The sequence below is a fragment of the Canis lupus genome, chromosome 1 (assembly GCF_003254725.2).
Source record: "Canis lupus dingo isolate Sandy chromosome 1, ASM325472v2, whole genome shotgun sequence".
Lineage (NCBI taxonomy): Eukaryota > Metazoa > Chordata > Mammalia > Carnivora > Canidae > Canis > Canis lupus.
In genome coordinates this window covers 38,269,566-38,290,573 of record NC_064243.1, presented here as the reverse complement: position 1 = coordinate 38,290,573, position 21,008 = coordinate 38,269,566, and the positions used below count along the sequence as shown (strand labels likewise).

Here is a 21,008-nt window from a genome sequence, read left to right as displayed (position 1 = left end):
CTATTACAAAACTCAAAACTATGAATTCTATCAGCTTATTGCATTTGTAACTTTTAGGAGCATTGCATACAACTGTGCAGAATGGGCCCTGCATAATAGCACCCAACCAAGGAGGGGAATGGTGGACTCTAAGGCTGCATTTATCAGGAAGAAAGGCTCTGTTCTCACAGGGCACACAAAAGAGCCTTCTGTTTATCAGATTATGCCTACAGGCACTTTTTAGACTAACTCACCATTCCTTACCCACTTTTACCAGATTTTCTTAGAGACCATCCTTAGAAGTACTATCAAGGAGATTTACCTCATACCTGACAATCATGGGACCCTGACAATTTTGGGACTCCTTGAGCTCTGATCCTTTCACCATGAAACATAGTAACATAGTAACATATAGTATATGTTTGTGAATTTGGACCACATGCTATTAATGAGAAATACGGACAGGTCACTGGCACATGAGATATCAGAAGTATTCTTCTGCTGGAATTCTACATTCTGACAGAATCCTTCCAGTGGGTGGTAGAAAGTAAGAGAAATTCTACAGCATTACATGAAACAAATGATATAATTTTGATGTGCTAGAGTCCAGAGTTTTCTAACTTTGTACTGATATTTTAGACCAGATAAATTCTTTGTTAAGGGGAGCTGACTGCCTTGTCATTGTAACATTTTTGGCAGCATCCCCAGGCCTTTATCTACTAGAAGCCAGTAGCACTGTTCATTCCTCTCTCCTCTAACTGTGACAAAAAATGTCTCTAGACATTGTCAAATGCCCTCTGGAGGGTAAAATCACACCAGGGCAACAACTCTGCTAGACCTATACTTTTATCTCCAGCAGGTGGTGTGAGACTCACAAGATGTGTTCTGGGACTGACAGGCCCATCACTATCTCCATCTGCTTGGTGGCATCTGAAACTGATATAGGGCTCCCCCTGATCCAGGTGGCAAGTAGACTAAGGAACTCTGCCAAACAGATTGAGGCTGGTCCTATTTCTAGCAGGTAGAAAAGAATTGAACCTTAACTTTTTGCTTGCCTTTTTCCCCCTATGTCAACCCTTTCTCCTTCTATTAACTCCTTCACTGCTGTCCTTCTCCTAAAAGAAGGAGAACCATGATTCCAACTTATTAAGAAGACCTATCTTCCAGGCAAGATTTAGCCCAATAGAAAACTTTGCTATTAACCCCTTGCCAATTCTGGTCTCTGTCTACCATTCAATGTCAACATGTCTTGGTATTGGCTAAAGAAGTCTGAACTGCTATATTCTCATCAGCAATTTTAGCTTGTCTACTTTGAAGGGCTGCTGTGGGGAAAAAGCCAGACTTAAAAACTGACCCATTTATATAACCTCAACAGATCAACATTTATCAAAGCAGGAATGGTCTGATCCTTGGATATGCTTTGGGCAGTCTGATGTCTGACTTCCACAGAAGACAGGGCCTAAAGACACTAACCCCATTGCATTTAGATACTACAGAGACCCAGGTTTCTTAACTTTGGCACATATACGTATATACTCACATCTGCTCATGCTTATGAACACATATATGCAAACATATCTAAATTTTTATATATACATAAAAAATAGATCTCATAAGCAATGGGGGGAACCTGTATTTTTTACTCATATTTCATGACAAAGTTCCATGTATATAAAGACTAAACAACTTTAAAAAAAATCCAACTTTAAGAGTCATAAAAAATATGGGAGAATGTTTAATAAAATTAGGGTGAAAAGGTCTTTCCAATATACAATGGAATATTATTACTCAAACATGAAAAAGAATAAAATCTCGTCACTTGCAACAACATGGATGGATCTAGAGTATACAATGCTAAGTGAAATATAAGTCAGGGAATGACAAATGCCATATGATTTCACTTTTATGTGAAATTTAAGAAACAAATGAAAAAAAGACAAAAGACCAGATTCTTAACTATAGAGAACTCCTGGTTACCAAAGGGGAGTGGATGGGGAAATGTTAAAACAGTTAAAGAGGATTAAGAGTAAACTTATCATGATGAGCACTGAGTTATGCACAGAATTGTTGAATCACTATATTGTATACCTAAAACTAATGTAACGTTGAATGTTAATTATACTGGAATTAAAAAAAAAGAAAAGAAAAAAGGTCTTTCCAATCAAAGTACAAAACTCACAAGTCATAAGAGATTGCTGTGACCAACTGTTCCACAAATTTATCTTAGAGATATACTTTTATAAATGGTTGAAGACATATATGTATCATACTATCACAACAGAGCAAAATGTACAGCAGACCAAAAAATATATAAATGTCCACTGATGAAGACTGACTAAATTATGGTACTTTCATATGAAGACTGACTAAATTATGGTACTTTCATGTAACAGAACATCACACAGTTATGAAAATAACTACGGAAGACTGGCATGTGCCAGTATGAAACAATCTGTCAGATATATTGTTGAGTAAACACAAATTATAGGAAGAATATGTAATATCTTTCCCTTTATGCAAAAAAAAAAAAAAAAAAGAGCACTATCTAAAAAGATTTTTGCCTATATGCACAAAGTACTTCTAGAAGGACATGGAAGAGATTTCTGTGGTTGTCTCTAGAGAGGAAAATGAGTCTGGAAAGAAAGGAAACTTGCTTTCTATTGTATATCCTTTGAAGTTCTTGAATTATTTCTTAGATTGTGCATAAAGTCTATCACAAAAAAATTCAAAGAACATATTTCAAAATAGAATAGCAAATATCTTACATTGAGGATAACAGAGAATTCTTACCTTTCTCTGCAAAATTTAAGTGAATGTAGTATGGCAGGTCTCTTTTGACGTAAATTCCATAAATGTAAGGTGTCATCAGCCAAGGCACTCACAAGAGCTCCCTTAAAAATAAAGTGTAATATTTTTTATAAAGAACACATTTTACAAACATTAAAGTTACTAAAGAGCTGTCAAAAAAAAGTCTTCCCAAGTTTCAAAACTTTCAGTAAATAGATTTAATTTTCAGAAACATTTGTCTCACCCAAATTCTTAGTAGTAGATGTAACACACTGTTATATGTATTTGTACAAAATGTTTTAACTTCTTCAACAATTTAAAGTATAATTTAGTATCTTATAAACTATAAGTACAGTAGGATCTAGATGGATATTACGGTTGATAGCTATAATCATAAGTAATATTAGAGTTACTTGACCACTACTACATATCATCTTGACTAGAAGAAAAATATAATATGAAGTAACATTCCCATTTTAAGAAAAATTCTTTAGAATGTACTATGCCTAGATCATAACTCTACTACTAGAATGATACAGAAAATAAAGATAGCACTCAGCAACTATAAGTTCAATAACCAAAAGATCGAACAATCAACTAATTTAGAAAGTTAAAATATCTGATAGTATTAAATAATATTAAGTATGGAGAAGAAAATCTCTGGCCCCATATGAGAATCACAGAGGAAGCTAAGTCTCACCCTCGACCTCACAAATCAGAACTTTCAGAGCAAGAACTTATACAGGTTTATCTTTAAAAATCTCCAGAAGTGATTCTGATATGTGAACAGAATTAAGAATCTCTACACTAAGGTTGATTTATTAAGACATGTGCTTGTTTTTCCTCCAAAGAGTCAGATACTTTTCATCTATATTGACAGATAAAAATGCAACATGAAAAATTTATGTTAATTTCAAAACAGGATTCCACTCATCAGGTTATTACGAGAAATCTTAAAATCTCCTTCCTTTAAACTAAGAGTTTCTCATTTATCAAAGAGGATTAAAATAGCTCTGCAAATTTACATTAAATGATCTCCCCAAGTCCTTTCCACCTTTGAAATTCTATGAAGACCACTCTATGGTGTAATTCCTACTGCTACAATATGGTTATAGGAGAGCAGAAATAAAGTCCATATGCTTTCACTTAGAAAGCATCCTCTTATCTATATCACTTTGAAGCAGAGAAACTCAAAGATTCTTAGTATCAGAGATTTGTACTCTTCATTCTTATTTTCACCATAGAGATATAGAGCCGAAATGGCAATAACAGCTGACCACCTCCCTTAGTGGTCCCTTTACCTACATACGATCTACTAAATATAAAAGCAAATAGCTACTCTCAATTGTCAGATTTCTGTAGCAATCCTCAATTATTCATATTTTGTTAAGCATTTTTTAAAACAGTAACATCATTTTTAAGTACTCAAAATGTAACACCTGACCATGTAAAATAAAAAGTCATATTCAAGAACTCTAAGATGAATCCTATCCAAAAGAATCCTGCATGAATAACAACATAAATTACTTAAGATTTCTAAAATTTAGGTGTTTAATCAGTTTGCAGTATGTTATTTACATTGGTTCATGTACTACTTTAAGAAATAGTCTTAACACATGTATAAAAATGGATAAGAGGTTAGTGGTCTCCAGGGATTAGGAACTGAGAGCAGGAGGGGGCCCAGTTGTAAAAGGGGAGCCTTAGGAAATTCCTTTATGATGATGAAACTGATCTGTATCTTGTTCATGGTGATCATTACACAAATCTATTATGCATCATAAAACTGCACAAAACTACACACCCATACTGACACAGGAGTACATGGTGGTGAAATTTAGATAAGGTCTGTAGTCTAGCTAATAGTAGAATATGGATTCACTTTCCTGGTTTGATATTATACTACTGTTACACACAATGTTACTATCAGGGGAAGCTAGGGGAAGTACATACAGACCCCTTCTGTTTTGAAACTAAGTGCCAGAATTATTTCATACCAAAATATTTTTAAAAATATGAAAAATAATCTTGACTCCTCACAAATGGGTTCAACAACTTTCTATATTGTGATTTCCTTCAAATTTTAACATTTTACAATGCATATTATACAGTTCTAAACAGAATACTAAACAGTGTTTAAAAAAACACTTCTGACTAAAAAACCCCTACATAATTGCATATTGATTTTCTGATAAAAACATTTTACAAAAGGTCAAAGGTATCAAGTGTTTGTTTGTTTTTTTCCTCTCACACACATTTAAGAATTTATTCCATGGAACCTAAGGACCTGAGGGCAAAAAGAATGTCCACAGACTATCATCACAATAAAGATAGCAGAGCCTTTTCTGCAGTAATTTATTCTAACGACCAGCTTTTTCTGTTTGTCACTCTGTACAGTAAACATCTATTCTTAGAGCTGCTCATTTTTTAACTTTTAATTTTTTTAGAAATTCCAATTAGTTAACATAAAGCGTTATATTAATTTTAGGTGTACAATATAGTGATTCAACAATTCCATACATCATCACCCCGTGCTCATTACAAGTGCCCTCTTTAATCCCCATCACCTATTCCACCCACCCGCCCCATCTCCCTCTGGTAACCATCAGACTGTTCTGTATAGTTAAGACTCTGTTTCTTGGTTCACCTCTTTTTTTCCCCCCTTTGGTTTCTTAATACCACAAGAGTGAAACTGTAAGGTATTTATCTTTCTCGGACTTATTTCGCTTAATTAGCATTATACTCTCTAGCTGCAAGTCACTGCAATTGCTCATACTTTCTAAAAACCTGCAAGCATGTTATCTACTCTGACAAAAAAAATATTAGTTTCCTGAGCTTCTTCCTAACTTTACTCTATCAAAAAAAAAAAAAAAAAAAAGGCATCATCAATTACTTCAAGTGACACAACAATTTTGAACAATAACCAGTTTTCTTTTCTAATGGATTTTGTTTCCTGGTTGTATTGCAAACAAGTCATTAGAGAAGTATATTTTGTTATTTATAATAAACTCAATCTTTAAAAAAATTTAATATAGATTTTAGTGTTACATAACTTTCAGTATCCAAGAAATAAAATTTAAATGCAGCACCCTGTACCAAAAGATTTACTTATACCATTCTATTTGCAACACTGTTTTGAGAAGCATCTTGCATTATTTAAGCCATGATGATGGCTTAAAGTGAATTGCTATTAGCTGTGACCTATAAGAAATATGCTTTTGTTCAAATATGTAAGTATGAATGCATGCAAGAAATCTGAAAGGCCAGATGTGGCCCTATTTCAAATATAAGTAGGACAGATTAAAGCAATTCACTGACCTCATTGATCAGGAACTGAAGCTGGATGACTGCAGCTCCACTGTCATGTTGGCAGTAACATTCTACTCCTGGACGACCAAAGCTGTCATTAATTTCATTAAGGAGTCTACAGTATTTGTGGGCTTTTTATAGCAATTCTTAAGTTATATAACAGACTAATAAATATTCTAATGACCTGATATTCACTACCTGCTATTTACTGAGACTAAGATTCAGAGCTACATTTATTAAGCATCAATCTGATCAGCTAGCTTCTGCTGATAATCAGAAGTCTCAGAGATGACCGGTCTAAAAGAAATAACTATTCCTTCTAGAAAATAAAAGAACTATCAAAAATAGGAATATACAGAATGTAAAATATATTTAATACACTTTACTCTGCACCGCTTTTTTCTGTCACTTAAAATAAAAAGAGTTAAAAGTAGTTGATCTGCAGAGCATCCAATTTTTCCCAAAGCAGCAAACAAATCTGAAAAGCAGAGACATGTCATTTTGGAAAAATGCTTTTGGAACCAGTCTTTTTATGGCATTTTTCATTCCTATAGTATTATTTTTAATAGTGTAAGTTAATATAATGAACCATATTACTACGTTTATTATTGTAGCATGATGATGTTATATTACCAGTGAATCAATCTTTTATGACAGACTTGAATTCAAAATATGCATATTTGTGTTAATTTGCATATGATAACAGTAAACACAATATTCTCTGTTAAGCATATATTAAACATGTTATATGTATATACTATCTCATTTAATTCCCATAATCTATGAAGAATACATAATTTCCCCCTCCTCATAAACAGATAAGGAAACTGAAGCACAGAGAAATCAGTAACTTGTTAAGTTACACAACTAAAAAGAAGCAGAGATGAGATCTGAATAAGCATTCTGGCTCCAAAGTCTATACTCTTAATAAGGTATGCTAAATAAAGAAAACAAACAAAAATCCAAACACTTTACAACTTATTACGTGCCAAGCATCGTTACATGCTTTTATCTTCATAAACTTGAAATGAGAAATTAGCTATTTTAACATGCCAATATACTAATCTACTTTTTACTGGTTCACAATAAATATTAATTAAAAATAAAAGGCTAAATCTAAAACTAAAATGTGATGGGATTTAATGAAATTACAGCTCTCTTTATGTAAGTTCATATTTAGGTGTATAGACTACTTCTATATTCTTTTAATGTCCAAAGGCTTTTCTTAAGTAAAAATAAGCATACTACAGGTTAAATTCCTACTTTCTGTGCACTTTTTCCTTCTGATTTCTAAAAGTTTTTCTAGGTGATATTTATTTTCCACAAATTTTTTCATTTTACTGCCAGCAATGAACTTCTATTATTTCATAAATAAACGTGTATGTTTCGCCTATAGTACCCTACTCTTTAAGCATCTCAAACTTTTATCATCATCACCATCATCAGTATTAGTACTAGTTTTACTACATCAATTGCCCAAATGCACCTACAGGAAGCTACATTTCAAATTGTTACCATTGGCACTTGGTAGTGCCAAATCACATGTGGTTGGCCAAGATACCTACATCTATATTCATCCATTTCTTTTGAAAGGATGCCCTTTTAGCTAATAAATGGAGTCTAATTCTAATCTTTCCAGCGAAATTATTCTTCTGGGACCAATTATCATATTCTATAATCCTCATTTTACATAGAGTAAAACTTCTCATCTAACCAGATCAGTAAAATTAAGTTAGTAAAAAAAAAAGTGATGAAGAATCATAAAAACTCTACTTACCTTATGTGTTATTGTTTTCAAAAACCATACATAATTTTGCTAATGTTGTCATATTATCCAAAGACTTTTTGACGTATGGATCTATTAACTAGATTCAATTGTTTTTCTTACAGCACAGCCATTGTAAGTTAGGGTGGCTCAGGCAGTTGAGAATTTATCTGACTCTTGGTTTTTGGCTCAGGTCCTGATCTCATGAGTCATAGATTCCAGGCCCACAGTAGTGACACTCAGTGGGGAGTTGGCTTGAGGATTCCCTCCTTCTGCCCCTCCCCCCATGTGCATGCTCACATGGCGCTCGCATGCTCTAAAAAACAATCTTTAAAAATAAACAAACAAATAAATAAAAAAAATATACTCATAACTGTAAGATTTGTAGTTAAATTTTTTAAACAGATCCTTAAAGATACATTCTAAATGCAGCATTCACATACAATCCTACTTCTTTTCTGATCATTTACTGTTATCCACACAGCATCAGAAAAATTTTAAGTGACTGACTTCATGAAGTCTTCTCAAAGTATTCATCCTGCATTTTTATATATATTTTTTAAAACCCTCTATTTTGCATTCACATTTCAGCAGTTTATATATTCTGAAAGTGAACTAATTACTAGATTGTAATAACAAATATGACAGGCACCAATACATGTGGAAATACACAAAACTGATTATTGGTTAAGTAAAATATAAGCAAATAGATCTACTAATTTGGGCCTACTGGTCTGAAAACTTCATTGCGCTGTGGGTACCAATCAATATTTTACTCATAGAGACTGGAAAGTTTAAGTCAGGAAGTCTGGAAGTCAAGAAAGGTTTATTATTATCTACACATGGAACTATTCCAGACAAAATGATACTTTTTTACAATATTAATATAGTCACTTTACTTATAGCTAAGATGATAAATTTACTTTCTTAATAAAGAATTACCTACTATTTACTAAGCTTCAGTCTACATGTCTTATATACACAATTGTACTTAATCCTCACAGTAACTCTGAAAGGTGGTTGTTATCTATATTTTACAAATGATAATTCTGGGGACACCTGGGTGGCTCAGTGGTTGAGCGTCTACCTTCAGTCCATGGCATGATCCTAGAGTCTCGGGATCGAGTTCCACATCGGGCTCCCTGCATGGAGCCTGCTTTTCTCTCTGCCTATGTCTCCTGCCTCTCTGTCTCATGAATAAATAAGTAAAATCTTTTTAAAAAAAATGGTAATTCGGAGGCTCAGGGAAGTGATTCTTCTCAAGGTTACTACTGATTTCTCTCCATTTTCCTTTGGATAAGGTAGTACTATGCTGTAGCCAGCCCTGAAGGATCCTTAATATTACAAAAGCTCTATGGATTGGGGAGAACAAAATCATAAATCATTACTTTGTGGTAACAAAAAGTTTAAAATTAAATTTTAAGCAACGGAAGGCACTTACACATAATCAAAAGATAGTACTTGAAAGAATACAAATTCTAGAGCAAGTAGTTCTCAATCCTGGCAGTATATCAGAATTCCAGCTCAACTGCAAATTTACTAAACCCAAATTGCCTGAGAAGCAGCCTGGGTAGGTATCCGTCTTTGTTTTATTGTTGTTGATATGGCACAGGAACATCTGAGGCACAGTGAAAATTAAGACATCTTCTTTCAAGTCTGTTCATATGCCAGCTCCACTAGTACTTGCTGTGACCAGAGGAGAATTATTACACTTCTCCACTTTGTCTATAAAATGCAGATGCTAATCAAGTCTAGCTTGCAGAGATGTGGTGAGAATTAAACCTATTAAGAGTGTACTCCCCAAACGGTACCCATCCATTATCATTATTTAACTAGTATATTCACTACTTTAACAAGAAATAAAGAGACCTTATTTTGGAGATACCATAATGTAAGAAAATAATATTAGATCACAGCATGTCACAGATGTAAATATTCATATTCTTTTCTATTTTTTTCTAATGATTATGGCTTCTTGCATATGTGGTTCTTCCTAATATTGTTATTACTGAGAGTAATACACCATCATAACTCCTGAATAAGAGCTGCAGAAGACAAGGCTAAAACAGGCTGAGAGGAAAGTCTTTGAACACAAATCTTTGAATTTAGACATGATCCTTTAAGTAAGCAACAGGGAGAAAAGAAATATTTAAGGAAAAAATACAATATGATGAAACTAGCATTTACTGATGAATAATCAGGAAGATATATGTGGAAGAGATAAGCAGAAACAAAGATCAAAACCAGTTAAATAAACCTTTTAGAATACTGGACCATCAAATTCAAAATAAATATTCATTCAATTGCTTAAGTGGTGTTTTGTTTTTGTTTTTTTTTTTTTGAAAGGGAGGAAGAAACCAGGAATTAGGAAACCTTTAAGTATATCAACACCATCATAGTAGTTAAGATTTATTAAATAAATAATATGTGTCAAGTATCATACACGTATTAGCTTACAAGAATACCTCCTTCCACAGGCTCTGTTATTTGCAAAAAAGAAAACTGAGATACAACCAAGCTAAATAACTTGACCAAGGCCACTCAGCTAGTTAGAAAAGAAGGTGGAATTTGAACCCAGGCAGTCTAACTCCAGTATACACATACATACATGCATACAAGCATTTAAATATAAATCACCAAGCCTTACTGCACCAAAAAGGAGCCAATTTTCACATGTTGAAAGAGGACTTTATCTCCATTTGACCCTAATCTGTACTTTCTAACTAGTTAAGTTCTTCTCTCCAGTTTATCTTTTAACTCAGGCAGAGAACCCTATGGCAAAGCATTCTGTGATGGACCAACTACCCTTCAAGCAATTGGGACTGCCCCAAAATCAGCAAGACCTCACATAATTGACTCCAAGACAATGATCAACCTGACCTTTACTGCCCACCTGCATGGACCCACTGATCTTTGTCCCACATTTTCCTTATATAAACAGAGAACTACTTTTAGCACATTAAAGACAGTCTTTGAGACGTTAGTTGGCTGTCTTTCAGGGGTTGGCCTCACTGAAATAAATTTCGTTCTTGTTCTACCACCATCAGTAGCTCTGCTTAGATACTGTCAGTAGTACTTTTGGGACTCCCAGAGCCAGGTGCTCTTGCAACTATGGGCCCTGATTATAATGTAAATGTCACTCCCCTACTTGCTTTAAGTCCTATTAAAACCAGAGAATGAACTTACAGAAGGATATTTATAATATTTTCCATCTGAGCACAAAATAAACTCAGACTAGTCTAAAACTCTAAAACTATGCCAAATGCAACTTTTAGTAGCAAGTAAACATTATAGAACCAACTGGGCATGAGCATAACACCAATCAAAAATTTTTTTTCCAGACTCATTTTTCATTTTAGTTCATGGTGATAAATACCTGTTAATTTTAATGAAGCACTATAACCAAGCAGATAAGCAAAAAGTGGAGTTCTATATTCTAATTATAGTTGAAATTTTGAGATTGCCTCCTTACAAATATTTTTAAGCCACCCTACACTCCAAAAGCCCACAGAATCAGAGACTGTATTAGAATAAAGGATGAAAATCACATGATCATTTTAACGGACACAGGAAAAAAGCCTTTGAAAAAAATCCAACCCCTTCCATGATAAAATACTCAAGGAAAAGGAACTTCTTCAACCTGACAAAGAGCATGTATGAAAAACCTACAGTGCACAACATACTTAAGGCTGAAAGACTGAAATGTGTATCTTCCTGTTAAGCTCAGGCAAAATACAGGATGTCCATTCTCACCATTTCTATTCAACATATGCAGGATGTTCTTGCAGGGGAAACCAGGCAAGAAAAAGAAATACAAAGTGTCCAGACTTAAAAGGAAGAAATAAGGTAAAACCATTCTATTCATAGAAGACATGATCTTGTATAGGAAAATCCTAAGGAACCCACTAAAAAACACTGATTTGAAAAAAATAAAGGAGTTTAGCAAGATTGTACAACACAAGATCAATATGCAAAAATCAACTGTACTTCTATACACTGGCAACAAACAATCTGCGAAGTAAAATTAAGAAAACAGCTCCATTTACAATATCACAAGGAACAAAATACTTAGGAACAAATTTATCCAATGAAATGCAAGACTTGTACACTGAAAACTACAAAACATTGTTGAAGCAAGATCTAAGTAGGTGGAAAGACATCCCATATTCATGGAACAGAAAATTTAATAGTGTAAAGATGGTAATATTCATCAAACTTACCTACAAAATTAACACAGTAACTGTCAGAATCCCAGCTGTTTGTAGGAATTGAGAAGCTGAGCCTAAAATGAGCTTAAAAGTAACATGGAGATGCAAGGGACTGAGAAGAGCCAAAACAATCTTTACAAAGAAGAACAAAGTTGGAAGACTCATATTTCCCTAATTCCAAAAGTTTATACACTATTACAATAATCAAGACAATGTGATATTAGCATAATTACTATATAGCTAGATCAACAGAATGAGTTGAGAATCCAGAAATAAACATTTATGATCAACTGACTTTGGATGTCAAGGATGTCAAGACAATTCAATAGAGAAAGAACAGTCTTTTCAACATATGTCTTGGGATAACTGGATAATATCTACATGAAAAATAATTAATTTGGACCCCTATGTCACACTATATTAAAAAAAACTAGCTCAAAATAAAGATCTAAATTCAAGAGCTAACACTATAAAACTCTTAAATTAAATGTACATTTTTGTGACCTCAGATAAGGTTGTGACTTCTTGGATGTAACACCAAAAGCATAAGCCACAAAAGAAAAAATAGATAAATCGGACTTCATTAACATTAAAAAGCATTTTTGTACTTCAAAGGACATCATCAAGAAAGTGAAAGAACAGTCCACAGAACAGGAGAAAATATCTGTAAATCATGTATCTAACAAGGATTTAATATCCAGGATATAAAAAGGACTTTTACAACCAAATTAAAAAAATAATCTGAAAAATAAATAAATAAATAAATAATCTGATTTAAAAATGGAGAAAGGATATGAATAGATATTTCTCAAAAGAAATATACAGATACCCAAAACACACATGAAAAGATGCTCAACATTAGGAAAATGCAAATCAAAGCCACAATGAAATACTTCACCTTCCTCTAGTATGATTATAAAACACAATACAAGAGTTTATAAGGATATGGAGAAATGAAAACCCTCAATTAGTTGGCAGGACTGTAAAGTGGTACAACCATTTTGGAAAGTAATTTGCAATTCCTCTAGGTTAAATGCAGAGTTACCATATGACTCAGCAATTCCACTCCCAGGAATATAAACAAGAGAAATGAAAATATACATACATGTAAAATTTCTACACAAATGTTCACAGTATTATTCCTAATAGCCAAAAAAGAGGAAAATCTCAATTTCCAGCAACTGATAACTGGATAAATAATATACAGTGTCTTTATACAATGAAATATTCAACCATAAAAAAGAAAAGAACCACTATATACATTCTATATTATGGATAAACCTTAAGGACATTATGCTGAATAAAAGAAGACAATCATAAAAGACTATATGATTGCATTTATATATGAAATATCCATAATAAATGAATCCATAGAAATAGAAAGTAAGTGATTATGAAGGACTGGGTAGAGAGTATAAGGCAGAACAACCGTTAAATAAGTATGGGGTTTCTTACTGGGATAAAGAAAATATTCTGAAGTTAAGAAATGCTGATGATTGCATAACTCAGCAGATACAGTGAAAAGCCCTGAACTGTATATTTAAAAGGGTAAATTTTACGGTATTTAAAGTATCTTAATAAAGCTGTAATAAAAAAATTGGCGTCTGTGAATGATAAATGATAATACACATAGGCAAAAACAAAGGACTGAATTTAAGGACAAAAATGGCTGCAATTACTAATGAAACAAGTTAAAACATTATATATTAAATATACTTTTAAAAATCCCTTTTATCTAGGATTTAAAATATCTGCCACAAGCAATGAATGAATTTAACTATTTAGCAACCTAACTGAAATGCAGCATAGTAAGAGAAAAAAAAAATCACACTATAGTTGAACATTTTTGTAATTAAGCTCCTTATTTCCTTTTGTCTTGCACTTAATGTTTAAATATTTTTATTTCATTCAAGATTTAGACACAGGTATCTAACGGATGAGAAACAATAGAGAGGACCGTTTATAAGCTTTTAAAATTCCATGAATCTGTAAGTTCAGTCTATTCATTTTCCCTTTCAATCATTTGTTAGGCTGGTATTACAATCACAGCAATAGTTTCTCTGTTTATTCTGCCTTTTTCTACTATACTGTCAGTAAAGAAAAAAATAGTTAAAGAAGCAGGAAACGGGACCCCAGCCAAGTGGTAAGTTCTGAGTACAGCTCCTAAGCAAGTTTTCATGCATGTATATTGGCAACCTCTACTTTTTTGAAGAATGAGATAATATCAAGACTGCTATATATTTAATAAATTATTAAGATTTTTTAAAGATTATATATCTTCTCAGGGAATCTGTTCATCAATTCCTGTCAATGAAAAAAAAGGCAAGAAAGTACTGGCATTATTCCAACCCCTACAGAAGTGACACATTCAATTTTCCAAACTAGAAATGGAAGACCGGAATACATATAAAATGCAAAGCAACTGGAGAACTTTGATATCCTGTGCAGTTTCTGAAAATACACTTATATTCTACAAAGTTTAAAGATGAGGATACAGATAACTGAACTTTCCATGAACTCATAAGTGACTAATAAATTAGCCTACAGTGTAATACAATTAATTATATAATATTGTGTGAAAGTAATTTTCATTGAACATATATTCTGCTAACAAATCAAGAACAACTTTGATGGGTAAACTATTCCTTCCTGATTTAAATTATCCACCAAAACCCCTGATGATTTCCACTAACTTCTGTTACCATTTCTTTTACTGCATTCTTACACTATTAGCAAACAGAACAATTCACATCTCTACTAAGCCTTCAAGGTACTGCTACTCTCAACTGGCTTAATTTAATACTCTGAATGAAAGCTCAGCAAATGATTTTTATTTTTAATGACTTAAGTCCTGAAGAAACTTAACCATAAAATGATTATTTTCAATAGTAAAGTTAAAATCTAAACACCACCATAATGTGGTCAAAGAATATTGATGAAAGCATTCTAAAAATGAAGAGGGGGAGCTTTAGCATCAGACCAACTCTCCCATTCGATGTAAACATAAACTACAACCACTGAGCAGCTGAGAGACTTCATTTTTTATTCCACATTGTAATGAGAAATAAGTGAGAGTCAACAAATAAAAAGAAGTAGTACATCATACATTTATCCTACTCAAAAAATGGAAATAGGTCAAATGATCTGTGATAAATAAGACAACCTACGTGTGCTGCAGCTTTCTCATCTGCAAATGCTTCACCTGCCTCTTCCACCTAATCAGTACAACAACCACATACCTGCAAGACCAGACTTTATCAACTTCGTACTGAGATTACATGGTCCTTTTTTTATTGCTAGTCCTCATGTCTAGTGATACAATGCTAGGACAAGGAAAGACAGTAATTCAATCCTGTGACTCCAGTGCATTCCCATCTTCATAAATATTTCCTACCAGTTTCACAGCTCTGTCTCCAAAGGCAATGGTCTAGCAGTGTCAGCTTACACACACTTTACTGAACATGTTTCTACCTAACATCTGCCTCACTAAGAATACTGCTACCCTGTCTGTCAAACATTTAACCAGTATTTTTCTCAATTCTGGCTCTACATCATAAGCATCCACAGAGATTTCACATAAAATAATTACATATATTAAGCCCCATGCCAGACTCACTCACTCAGAGTATCTACCGAAGAAATCCAAGTATATGTTTGGACATTGTTTGTATGTTCTTTTTTTTTCCGCTCTATAAAATATTCTAATGTATAGCCATGGTTGAAAAAAAACCTGGAAAACCCGGTGAGTATAATTAAGCATTATCTTCCACAAAATTAAATTTATATATATGAATGACTTATTAATTTCTCAGACTGCCTTTCTTCAAAAGGAATAATCATGAATCCCCTCAATATTTGATCATAGGTATATTTTCCAAATTTCTAATGATCTGCTACTTCTAACTGAACTTCTAATCAACTTGATAGAAACACGACCAAAGGAAGAATTTAGTAAATCTTTACCAAAGTTTACCACGGTGAAGAACATTTCATTTTGTATTTTATGACTATTAATGTATTTGTAGTACAAAGCCTTTGTCAAATACCAATTTTTCACATTTCTATAGTAGAATAACCCTATTCTATAGTTTCACCTGCTTGATGTTTTTTTGAAGATTATGTATTTTTTCACCTATAAAAATACAGACTTTTGGTTTCTGGTCCAGCACATAAGAAATTTAAAATCTGCCATTCCATCCTAGCAACAAGGAAAAAGCTGAACAAACTAAAAGTTGTCAGCTCTTCTTAGATCCATAAGACAAATGAGGTCACAGGGCAAATCACTATCCCCAAAACTGCAAAGACAGGCCAATACCATGAATCACAACTTACCAAAACAAACCAGCAGACACCACCATGGGAATCAGTGCTAGGGTAGGAAAATCTAAAGTGTAATGGATGATTTGCTAGGGGCTTAAAGCAGACAAATCTGAGAGTCAGAACTCCAGGGGGACCCAATCATGAAGGGAGAGAGGGGAATCCTTACACTTTAGTGAGTTTTACCTCCAAGAGCTCCACCAGGTTCCCACAGCAGATATCTGAGAAAAATCCCCTCCTGCTTCCAGTAACGAGTGGGGGGAAGCAACCATTTTTAAATACACTGGAGCATTCTGTTCTTAACAAGATCTTCCTCAGGGGAAACTAATGGGAGCCTAGACAGCTGGGGGCTTATCAGAGCTAAACTGACCTGGCAAAAGGGAAATACCCAACTCCAACCCACTCTAGCTATCCTAATTCACCTGGGGGAGGGGGGCAAGGGGTAACTAAGAATCACTGTGAAGTTCACAGTTCAGAAACATAGGCTCACTAACAGACTAAGACCTAATCACAGTACAATAGAATGCTTCCCTTCCTCTCACACCTTACCACCAAAAACGAATCTAGATACAAACCTTGCAGTGTTCACAAAAATTAACTCAAAATGGATCATAGACCTAAATGTGAAATGCAAAACTATAAAACCCCTAGAAGATAACATAGAAGAAAACTTAGATGACCCTAGGTATAACAATGATTTTTTAGGTACCACACTAAAAGCACAAAAAAATAACTGATAAACTGGACTTCTTTAAAATTAAAATCTTGTGCTCTATAAGGTCAAGAGAATGAGAACACAGGCAATCAACTTGGAGAAAATACTGTAAAAGACACACCTGATAGAAAACTGTAATCCAAAATACACAAAGAACTCTTAAAATTCAACAATAAAAAAATGAACAATCCAATTAAAAAATGGGCCAAAGACATTAATAGACACCTCACCAAAGACATACAGATAGCAAACAAGGATATGAAAAGATGCTCCATATATCACCAGAGAAATGCAAACTAAAACAAGGAAACAGCTACAAACTTATCAAAATAGCCAACACCTAGATATGACATCAGAAGCTGATAAAAATGCAGATCAACAGAACTCAAGTTCATTAGTGGTGAGAATGTAAAATGGTACAGCTACTTTGGATGACAGTTTAGTAGTTTCCTATAAAACTGAAAACACGCTTATCATACATACAATCTAGTAATCACACTTGTTGGTATTTACCCAAAGGAGCTGAAAGATTATATTAACACACAAAAACCTACACAGGGATATTTATAGCTGCTTTATTCATAATTGCCCAAACTTGGAAGGAACCAATTTACCCTTCAGCAGGTGAATGAATAACTAAACTGTAGTAATCCAGATGTAAAAATCCAGATGTAAAGATGGACTTTGGATGATTATGTATCTGTGTAAGTTCATCAATTTTTAAAAATGTCCCACTCTGGTGGGGGATGTTGATAATGGCAGGGTTATGCTGAGAGCAGACAGGAAAATGTGGGTCTGCTGAATCCAAACACTGCTCAAAAAATAGTCTATTTAAAAAATTAATGTATTAATAAATGAAGTTAGCCACATGCTTATAAGGGAAGACATACTTAATTTTACTGCTGACTCACAATTTTAACACTGCTAGTCTGCTCTTTAAGTAAAAATGATAATGTGTACTATTACTGCAAAAAAAAATTTAATGAGATACTAAAAATAACTCTGAAAAATGCATAGATCAACATTTAAAACTTCCTTAATGGAACATAACTGTAACATTTTATAATATATGTCCAGTGGTATTTGAAAAATTATGTCAGTTAACTGCTTTCATGTGAATGAAAGGAATATCAAAACAAAAAAGTAACCACAGCATCTAGACTTATAGTATTCACGGGTTAAAACAGGCCTCTAGTTACCTCTTCCACTATTATTTTGAATAAGAATTTTTTATTATTGGTAAACAAATTAGAGATGTTGAAAATTTTTCATTCTTATTATTCCATTTTGGAGTGAGGATTGTCTCTAAAGGGGTCAAAATGAATTATATTTATTATCACAGGTAATTATTTAGAATAGCTTTTAATATATAAATATGCTTTGAAATGAAACACTTGCTCAGTTTATGAGACATACAGTCATAATAGTGGTCTGAGTTAGAGAAACAAGAAAGAATGTACATTCTGACATATCAGGTAAAAACAATCTTTTATCCCAGAATCCATTCTCAGATGCTTAATGGCTAAGTTCTTTTCTCAAGCATGGCAAAGAGAATTTTAAAAGAAAAATACAACCCATTATGAAAAATACAGTATAGAGACTGAATAGATGAAAAGTCTGCTCCAGCATTTTTTCTACTTTTCAAAAGACAAAAAGAAAAAAAATACACAAAAGGAAAGCAATTTAGCAGAAAGTACTGCAATAGCTGATGCCACTAGATTTATAGTCACCTCTGGCAGAGTACTGCTGTGAAAAAGCAGAGGTACTGCTATTACAAGAAAAGATTATGTAGTTTTGAGAAAGGGTAGGATTAATCACTCAATAGACAACCTCACCAAGAAAACTTCAAAAATTCTAGATAGCACTTACTGAAAGGAAAACATAAACAAAATTTAAACTAGGGATATACAAAATCCCTTATTTCAAAAAAAAACTCATTATTTAAACAGTAGCGACCATGTTATTTCTAAGACTATATATTTTACAAATAACATGTGCTAAGCAAAACTTAATTTTCAAATGAGGAATTATAAAACCAAAAATATTAGCTCTTTTTTAGTTAAAATCTCTTTGTATTTTCCATTGTAAGGGAATCTAAGTTACTCTAGAACATTCATTTATTCATTCATTCATTCATTCATTCACTCATAGTAGGCTCCACTCCCAATGTGGGGCTTGAACTCACAACCCTGAGATCAAGAGTCACATGCTCTACCAACTGAGAAAGCCAGGAGCCCCTCAACATTCATTTTTAAATCATAGCACCTGTAAAAAGCTATAGCTCAGCATGCCATCATTTCATTTATTTGCTTATGTAACAACTTCTAGAAGCTTAACTAACACCAGTTAGAGAAATGGAATAAAGTAGAAATTAGCCTTATTTACAGAATAAATGTTATCTATACTTATTGCTACTTGAAAACGATGTAGTGAACTATAAAAATTTTTCAAAAAGATATAATTTCAGTTTCCATTTAAAGTAGCACACAGTCTTCCCAAGGGACATGCAATATATCTAACTCTAAAGAAGAATTTGCTTCTAGGAACTTTATGAGGTTTTTTTTTTTTTTCTTAAATACATCATTTTTCAGGTTTTCTTCCACAAATGAAAACTGTTATTTTTTTCATCAAAACTGGTAGACAACTACAAAATTGTAGTATTTTAGTAAGATGCTTACATTCACTTTTATCTTTAAAAGTTATCCATCGAAAAAAATTAAAAAATAAAATAAATAAATAAAAGCTATCCATTTAGGAGCACTTGGGTGGCTCAGTCAGTTAGAGGTGTCTGCCTTGGGCACAGATCACCATTTCAGGCATGACCTGGGATCTAGGCAGAGAGGTGCTTCTCCCTCTTCCTCTGCCCCTTCCCTCTGGCTTGTGTGTGCATGCTCTCACTCTCACAAATAAATAAATAAAATCTTTCAAAAAATAAAAAAATAAATCTAATTGTATCTACATCTCTATATTATTAATGAAAATATTTTTAAAAACTAAAGATGCAAACATTTTTAATTAAAATTAGATTAGTAAAGGTCTTAAACAAGCTGAATACTTCATTAATAGAACTGATGGCTGAACTGCTCCCAACAGATGCCTAGTTAAGCATCTTCATTATCATATTAATCCTTAAATAAAAAAAAAAAAAAGCCTCTTCCACAGGACCAAAAAATACTTACAAAAGTAATTTAACCTAGCTTGTAGAAGTACACATCATTAAGAATTACTAATTTTTTATTAAATCACTTTCTATTTATAACTAAAAGGTTAAATTTAAACTGATTAAGTTTCACAAATTATACCTGCATTAACTATAAAAAAATGCCTGTAGTAGTTGCTTACTGAGCATTCCTCGCCACTACTGATTTAAAAGCAAAGCAGCCTCGTGACTTAAAACAAGGATTACAAAAACATTAGCTTGTGCACCAAATCACCCCACTACCTATTTTTATAAATAAAATGTTATTAAAACACATCTATACTGCTTCCTCCACATATTATCTATGGTTGCTTTTGTGCTACATTGGCAGTAGTTGTCAGAAACAAAAAGCTAGTATATTAACTATCCAGCCATTTACAGAAGTTTGCTGACTCCGGCAGCCGGGGTGGCTCAGCAGTTTAGCGCCACCTTCAGCCCAGGGCGTGATCCTGGAGACCGGGATCAAGTCCCGGGTCAGCTCCCTGCACAGAGCCTGCTTCTCCCTCTGCCTGTGTCTCTGCCTCTCCCTCTCTCTCTCTGTGTGTCTCTCATGAATGAATACATAAAATCTTTAAAAAAAAAAAAAAAAAAAGTTTGCTGACTCTTGAAGAATTTAGATCTTTAGTATTTTAAATGTATCTGAATGTACACACATATCTATCTTCTATAGGATATTTAGTAGAGAATCTATTGATCATTGAAGAATCTGTGTTCCTGAGGCACTTGGGTGGT

At 33.3% G+C, this 21,008-nt stretch overlaps 1 protein-coding gene across 4 annotated transcripts in view; it reads right to left on the bottom strand.

Moving 5' to 3' along the window:
- Positions 1-21,008, bottom strand: part of STXBP5 (syntaxin binding protein 5) — a 167,731-nt gene that overhangs the window by 136,794 nt on the left and 9,929 nt on the right. For all 4 annotated transcript variants that reach the window (XM_025422509.3, XM_025422510.3, XM_049113579.1 and 1 more), the window contains exons 3-4: positions 6,082-6,163; positions 2,770-2,870 (exon numbers count right to left, since the gene is read on the bottom strand). In XM_025422509.3, coding sequence (XP_025278294.1) covers positions 2,770-2,870; positions 6,082-6,163 — 183 coding nt within the window. The remainder of the gene's footprint in view (positions 1-2,769; positions 2,871-6,081; positions 6,164-21,008) is intronic.